This window comes from Hippocampus guttulatus, chromosome 22, assembly GCF_054856545.1.
Source record: "Hippocampus guttulatus isolate MCC_2025c chromosome 22, RoL_Hgut_1.0, whole genome shotgun sequence".
Lineage (NCBI taxonomy): Eukaryota > Metazoa > Chordata > Actinopteri > Syngnathiformes > Syngnathidae > Hippocampus > Hippocampus guttulatus.
In genome coordinates, this window is record NC_141282.1 from 2,450,621 (window position 1) to 2,459,001 (window position 8,381).

At 46.2% G+C, this 8,381-nt stretch overlaps 1 protein-coding gene across 1 annotated transcript; it reads left to right on the forward strand.

The window, feature by feature from the left end:
* The first annotated feature begins 2,095 nt into the window (after window positions 1–2,095).
* LOC147186005 (amphoterin-induced protein 2-like) lies at window positions 2,096–7,567 on the forward strand. Its single transcript, XM_086103823.1, has 2 exons — window positions 2,096–2,354; window positions 3,936–7,567. Exon 2 carries the CDS (start codon window positions 4,024–4,026, stop codon window positions 5,512–5,514), a length of 1,491 nt encoding a protein of 496 aa, XP_085959949.1. The 5' UTR covers window positions 2,096–2,354; window positions 3,936–4,023; the 3' UTR covers window positions 5,515–7,567.
* Window positions 7,568–8,381: the final 814 nt, after the last annotated feature.

Here is an 8,381-nt window from a genome sequence, read left to right on the forward strand (position 1 = left end):
TTTTAGAATCGACGAAGGCACACGGCTGCCTCCCCGCATTTCAAACAGCTCATCATTGCCGTCCATTCGCTCCTTTAAGTATCAGCGATCTGGGAAGAACGGTTCTGTCGGGGAAAGATGGACAACTGTTGGCATGATCCCCAACGGCCTTCCCCTTTGATGGCTGGCGCCATGGAAACATATAGCGATTTGTCTGTCAACGGTGTCCTGGGTGGAAAGCTCCTAATTACCAGCGCATTGTGATTAGACTCAAGTCAGTAATAAAGCATCGGCCTCATTCTCACATCCCGTTCAGCTCGTGAAAACGGACTCGTCTTTCTGCAAGGACAATTTTGATTGATTTTTTTTTTCCTCCTCATTTCGGTGTCTGTTTGTGTGTGTGGAGGTCTCAATAGACACAGTGGGGGGCAGGGAAGGGGGGAGGGTGGACTAAGGAGGAGAAAAGCAGACAGTTAGCCAGGCCTCTAACTGTGATGAATTGTACAAATGCAAATGCAGTTGATGAAAGCTGCCATCTGCTATTTGACACAAACAAAGGATATCCAGCTCCCGAATCGACCTGAAATGAATTCACAAAACTCACTTGAAAATATAAACACTTTATTGTTCTTTAAAAAAACAAAACAAACAAAAAAACGTTCCCTTACACTTGTCCCTATAGACATTGGTTGTGTAACCTACAGAGTAAATAACGAGGCTTTGGCGGCACAGCAGGAGGAAGCGGGGGAGGGGGTGCTGGCGGGGGGCATCTTCAAGGGCCGACATGTTTAATTGTGATGATGGTATCTTAAATGGGGCAAATCCTCCCTGAAAAGACATCATCAAGTGTGTCAGGCGGTTTCCTAGCGCGCGGCTCGGGGGGGAATTGCGAGGCGTGGCCGCTAATCACTCGGCTTCATCGATGCAGGGTTGCTTCGCTATGACTTGTTGGAACGATGGCATCAGTCACTGTCGCCGGGTGGAGGGTCTCGGATCCATACACTTACGTTGGAATCGTTAGTTGGATTTTTCTGATGGGCGTGTTGCAGCTAAGTACGTACGAATTTACATTTACATCCAGCCATCCTTCCATCCGTCCATTTTTTTGTTCGATTTCTTTGACCCTTATCATCAGTCGAACTGATCTTAACTTCACCCCCATCTCCCCAAATACTTGGTCAGAGTAAAACTTGTGGCAGCCAAGTTTGAACTTTTCCAAAACATTCATAGTATTTTTGTTTTGCATTGGTTTGTGGTCAAAGCAAACAAGGTGAAGCGGCATTTCACCGTTGTGCTGCACGGAAATGAAATAAGAATCCCATTCCTTTGATCAAGATCTTTTCAACATTTTTAACACTTCACAGTACTCAATACTGCCTTTTAGTACATTTAGTACTACTTTTATCTCTCGACGGCTGCCGTGTTCTAAACTTGTGATTTTCGAAGTGTGGTATCCCACTAGTTTTGAAAAGAATGCCTCCGTACAATTAACTTTTAAGCTACATTTGCTTTTAAATCTTTATCTCATTCACTCCCAAAGACGTTTTTAAACGTCTTTTCAGACTTGGTCCAGAATTAGCTGGTACTGAATGAGATTTATGGACAATTTGTTTTTAAATATTAAGGCACAAATTTATTGAACTTTTGTGTGAAGCACATTTTGATCGAACAATAAAATCCCCCTATTTAAAGCAAAGGGTTGAAGTGTAACCTGTGTGTCATGATGAGCTGGATTCCTTTCAATTATATTCAATGTAGAATTTTATTTTAACCCTTTCCTGCACCGTGAAACCTGATGACACGATAAGCCGTCCACTGTCGTGGCCGCTGTCCCTGAAAGGGTTAATTATTTTTTCAAGAATAAAACCGTGACACACTACTATACTATACGCAATACTTGGTGTAAAAAGTTAAAGAACCACTCTCAAAAACAACTCGAGGATGTCCTTGTGTCATTCCGAAGTCTGGCGGCGTTGTGCAGCTGCAGCCTCCCCCCCTCCCCACCCGCTCCTCTCGCGCGCGTGCAATGTTGTGCTGCGGTGGCTTCCGTCTTCCCGGCGCCCTCTGTCCCCTCCCACTGGCATCACACAACTCGACCTGCAGGTGAACAGTTCATTCGCAGCGTCCCTCTCCTCCCCATCGCTCCTCAAGAAGGCGCACACACGCACGCCAGCCGGGCGGGCGGCTGTCTGCTTCTGAGGGGGGTCGCACAATGATGCGCCGCACAGCCCAAGCGAGCCGAGTTGCGCTTTGAGACCCGACCCGCCAAGGAGGATTGCGCGCGGTCCGAGCTAGGGGGCGAGCGTGGATGCAGAAGCTAACGTGGACAAGAGGTGACGACTGTTTGAACAGGCGGCAGCTGCTTGGGCGTCAAGGTGAGCGGGCAGCGTGTTTGCTCTTTGCTCTTTATTTCCATTCGAAACCCGACAATGCAATTTGGATGTTGAGTTAAAGAGTATTCATTTTCCTTATCTCGTACTTGCCTTTCAAATGTGTTTTGTCAAGCATTTTCAAAACAATTCGAGCATCAGTTTTAAAATGAGACCCCTCATATTTCCAAGCCATCAAAACCTATGAAAATGATGCCTTGACAAAGATAGCGACATCATTCGATTTGAATTTTTACTTTTCACCTCTCATGTGGGTGTAGCTGCGAATCCGAACAAGTACAAGTCATTCCAAATGTGTTGTACAACGCGTGTTAACTTTAAGTATTCCAAATACACACGTTAATGCTCCTCCCCCTCGTAATCCGTTTGATAATACCGCACGGAATGAAATAAACACAATTCACTTTCATTTCCAAAGTGTACCTGAATGCGGCCCCGTCGCGTGACTGCCAGTGTAAACATGAGTGGCGGCTGCGATAAACAGCCGAGACAGTATTGGCTATAATAGGCAAGGCAAGGCAGGCTTTTATTTACAAGAGCACATTTCATACACAAGGCAACTCAATGTGCTTCACTCAAGCAAAGGCAGGAGAATTTACAAACAAAACAGCAAAAGACATTTCAAAAACAAAGCCGAGAAAGCAAAAATAGCGTTTCCAAAATTACGAATAAAACAGAGATTGGCGACATTTAACACAGTTTAGCAAAAGACTTTAACACATTTAAAAGTAAAGTCAAGAAAAAAAAATAGCTTTCTAAAAATCACTCAAAGACCGCACAGTGGAACTGATTTAAAAATATTTCCAGTCAAAACCTGAGCAGCAGTGTTTTGAATGAGCTGCGGCTGTTTGATGCTCCTTTGAGAGAGTCCAGTCAGAAGACGTCTAGAGCAGGGGTGTCAAACTCATTTTTGTCGCGGGCCACATTATAATTGCCGTCTCCCTTGGAGGGCCGTTTAAGTTACTGTCATGAAGGGTTTGGTTACAAGAAAATGCTTACAATATCCTTCTTATTTATTGCAGATGAGAATTTTAAATTTTGTTACAGATTTTAGCTAGCATCGTGGAAGTTGACACGTTTGATTTGCTTTTGCGGGCCACATAAAATGAGGTGGCGGGCCACATCTGGCCCCCGGGCCTTGAGTTTGACACCTGTGGTCTAGAAGTCGATAAGAAATAAAAGCAGTGTTTCCAGGTCTTCTTGGAGCATGCAGGCCTTCAATCTGGATTTGTTTTTCAGCTGGTAAAAGGCAGTTTTAGTGATTGATTTGACTTATCGGCACTGCAATATTTCAGATTGGGTTTTTGCTTTCGAAAGACAGCAATCCTCTTTTTTTAATTGCTGAAAACAATAACCTCAGGTTTTTTTAACTAGTCAGAAATACTTCTTTGGGATCAAACTGTACAACCCTAGTATTAAATATATATTTAGAAAATACCATTTGTGCACATGTTGCCACGTGATCACTGAACGAATTTTGGAAGAAAAAAAAACGGATCAGATGATGAATACAGCTAAAAGTCGAATCAAAATAATGACCTCCAAATTTGTGTGATTCTTCCACAGCTTTCCAGCATCGCATGCTCCCAAAGCTGACATGTGTAAGCCAAGCCAGACGGCAAGCTGAGACTCAGCCCCGAGGGTAAAAAGCAGGATGCGTCCCATCGCGTCGCATCTCTCGAGCCAGAGTAGCGTTAACCCCGCGGCCGCAGCCCTGCTCCTCTCCCTATGTCTCGGCTCCCTTCCCCGAGCCCTCACGTGCCCGCCCGGCTGCATTTGCGCCAGCGATATCATTTCTTGCAGTGGCTGCAATCTGTCCGCGCCGCCCCCCGACCTCCCGGGCTACGCCACGCGCTTAGACCTGAGCCACAATTCCCTGACCGCGCTGCCCGCCGATTGGATAACGCGGCCGTTCGAGCGGCTCGCCGCTCTGCTCCTCTGCCGCAATGGCATTGTCCAAATTGAGGCCAACGCCTTCGCGGCGGCGCCTCGTCTCCTCCACTTGGACCTCTCATCCAACAAACTATCAGCGCTCAATTCGTCGATCTTTACCGGCCTCACGGAGCTAAGAGAGCTGCTGCTGTTTGGCAACCAGATTGGCCAAATCAATCCTGACTCCTTCCGTGGTCTCCGCAGCCTCGTGAAACTTTACCTGTCTGGGAACAGGCTCACATCGCTCCCTCTAAGTCTTTGGGACGAAGGAGGGCCCCTCAACCTGACCTTTCTTGACGTGTCATCCAACGGGATCGCCAGTGTGCATGTTCACACGCTGCTTTCGCTGAGCCGACGCGCTGGAATTTATTTGCAGGGAAACCCTCTCACGTGTGACTGCGCTTTACTGGCTCTGCTCGAGTACTGGACTTGGAAGCAGTACCGCCCCCTGTTGGACTTTAAAAATGACTACCCGTGTAGGGACAGCGTGGGTCCGAAGCTGAATTGCAGCCTGGACGAGCAGGTGTCCGCCGAGGCCGGAAGCTACCAAGTGGATCCGGGTAAATGGTTGTGGTTGACGTGTCCCGGTTTTGCCTCGCCGCTAAAGGATCCAGATGTGTTCTGGGTGACCCCCGCGACAGTCCTGAATCTATCGGCACACGATCCAAGCGCTCACCAAGCAGTCCTCCCGAATGGTACCCTGGAGATAAGAGGAGCGTTGTTGGAGGATTCAGGGGCGTACGTGTGCGTGGCGCCCCGTGGGCGCCGGTACGACCCCGACGCGTCTCCCGAGGTCAACGTCGTCGTGGGAAACATGAGCTCCGTCGCCACCGGTGGCTTGGCCCATCGTGGCGGAGGCGAGCATTTCAACACGGCTTTCACCACCCTGGCTTCCTGCGTGGTCAGCATCATACTGGTGCTCCTCTACCTCTACTTGACGCCGTGCCGGTGCCGGGAAAACAGGGGCGGCGTCTCGGGAGGGTGCGGGGGACGAGCGATCGTCCTCTGTTCGGACCCCAGGGAAGTCGAGTCGGGCCAGCGGCGGTCCAATGGGAAAAGGGTCGCGTTCTTGGAGCCCCAAGTGGAGGATTGTGATAGCACCGGTGCCAAATCACCGGTGATCAACACGGGTCATGCCACCACTGAGGGAATTCTTAAAAACGGGAGCAGAACAGTGGGACAGACCCTTACGGACACAGCCCTCGTGGCATAACAAAACATTATCGTCATTCCATCTCGGACGAAAATATACACTGGTCAGAAAACATGAGGGACGGTCGGCTTTTGGGTGAAATTTTAGGATGGGTCTGAAATACAGTTTTCAAACAGTAATCCCATCGATTAATCGAGTCATTGGATATACTGTACAGTGATATTGAGACGCACAGGTAGTATTGTTGTCCACTTGACTTAAAGTGTGTGCTTTCTGTGCGCTTGTGGCTTTAAAAGTTCGAGCCTGAAGTGGTGAGTGACGTGGGTGTCGGCCAATGTGCTTGTCGTGTTTTGAGCTCAGGCTAACCGTTAGCCTGGACGTCAGTTGTCGCTTGTCTGTGAATCTGCTTACGTTTATTTAGTCGCTTGCTCCTTAAAACGATTGAAAAGTCCACCACCGGCTTGCCGTGTTTGTGCTTGCCCACTCGTGGAGGCATTAAAATATGTTCGCTAGGGTGTGTTCGTTCCTTCTGGCATCTCATCAAATTATTCATGTTCGCCTTTTATACATTCTAGCATTTTAGGCTCATCCTGAAATATCACCCAAATGTACTTTTTTGAAGAGTGTATATTTATATGGAGACTCCATCTGGAAATGTTACAGAAACCACAGCAGAGATCTCAAAGATGATCGCAACGCAGGCGACGGAACAGTCACACGAGTCGATAAAGGCGCCGCCCCAGTGAAGCTCATTGTCAGGTCTGACTGACTTTTACTAATTAAGACGTGTCGCGCTGTGCAAACGCACAACGCAGAAACCAATCCGATCTTGGTTTATTACAAACCAAGCCGTGTCTGCTGCATCTCTGAGTTATTTTAAATGGCGAGAGGACTACGGTTGCTATTGTAATGGAATTTCCCGGAGGAGTTAATTCATGCACCTTTATATCTGTACCGTATAGTGTCATTGTTTCATGAGATGTACCAACCCGACGCGGTAAGTAAGCGGCATTGTGAGAGGTCTGATTGTTATCGGAACGCACATATTAGCATGCATAATTGTAATACCTTCGTCAACATTACTGTAATCTTATCGGGTACCCATATTTTTTTCAAAAATGGTCTCAAAGTGCATCATCATTAAAAATGACTTCAAATCTACTAAATACTAAACCTAAACTCTAACAACATCAAGATACAGTGGCGATAAAAGGTTTACACACCCCTGTTCAAATGAAAGTTTTTGATTTTGTTTGTTGCTTTGGTGCTGACACGACTCCTATTTTGAAATATTCACAGCTTATGTCAGGCCCAAGTGCCAAAATCTTGTCTGCGCCAAACCTACATTTTGGGTTTGTGGCCAAAACGTTCCACTTTGGTTTCATCAGACCATATTAAAATCTCCCAAACACATGCAGCAAAATGATCTGATGACATTATACATGTACAAAAAAACCCCCCAAAAAATTACCCAAAAATAATGTTTTATTTTTATTTATTTTAGATTTATTTTTATTTTTATGAAAACAACAACCAAAAAAAGCCCTATTGGATCAAGGGCTGTGTAGACTTTTTGTATGCACCGCGTGTCTCAGAATGTCACCTCACCATCTGGCGAGATGCTTCAAAAGCGAGAATTTCTTTTCAGCGTTTGCTTTTTTAGCTTGAGCGCTGAAGGTCAAAAGTAGGCAGGCGCATGACTGATACATATTTCCAATCTCTGTATCTTTCGAACAAAAAGTGCTTTTAAGGCCCTCGCTCATCCATTTGCCGGCTTTATGGACCAAGCGATTCCAAAGCGAAAATCAACGTTGGAAGGATTGACCCTTTGCGCCCGAGAAAAGAAAGGCAGTGGAGTGAAGTGTCATTCGGGCCATATTGGTGTCACCCAATGACGAAAAGGTGTGACCTACATTCTCCCTTTGTCTGATATTTTTAGCGCAGTGATGTCGTTTCCAAGGTGCCAAGAAGCTTGTGTTGCTTCTCCATGTGTCCTGTCCGCATAATATTCCATCGTTTTGGTGTTTCCTTAGAATGCATAGTCAAGTGCTCTGTCATTCGTGTGTCTTGCACATTTAAAAAGGAAAATAAATAAATAAAAAGTTGACTTTTAGAGGCTACGTTGTTTTGTTTTTGCCTCCAGGAAGTCATTATTTTAGGCGCCACGTGGAAATAAAGTCCCTTTGGGTGATAAAATGAAAAGTAGGATTACATCAGAAGGATTTAAAAGCATGGCAAATAACCTCTTAGTGAGTCAGCAAATCACAATCCCCCCCCCCCCCCCCCAAAAAAAATCCTCTTATGGCCTTTTCAATTTGCTCGTGAAAAAGTGAAACCTCCAAGCCTATTTTTGCACGCTTTTTTTCTCTCTCAACACTTCAGATGATTGTACAATCATTTCAGTGGCAGTGAGTACATAAGGAGCCTTTTTCCAAAAAGTGTGTGATGCTTTCAGAAGTGACGGGAGGAGGGTGGGAGGGTCAGGCGGGGTATTGGCTGCTCTTGGTGATGGTTCCCATCGGGACCAGCTTGAAATACCGCTCCCAGGGGCGAGGTGTTTTTCACAACTTGCCATGTTGACTTTTAATGACTGAGTCCCATAATACTTTCTCCATTGTCCATGACACATTGTCAGTGAAGACTGAATTAAATCCTCCAATTTGAATTTGAACTAATGAACACCTCCCTCGAATAATATTCGTCGCTTGGACGACATTGCAAAAGTGAGATATGTTCATGTCAGGATGTTATAGCTGTGCGGTGGCGCCCCGACTTGTGCTTCGATCTAATCTGATCCGCTAACACAGAATGCACAATGCCACAGACGTGCTAATGAATAGCATCAATAGTCGCCGTGTTACGAATGTTTAAGCAGTAGCTATTTGAACACAACCAGTGCAGTAACACATGGAGACAGGCAATTGAAC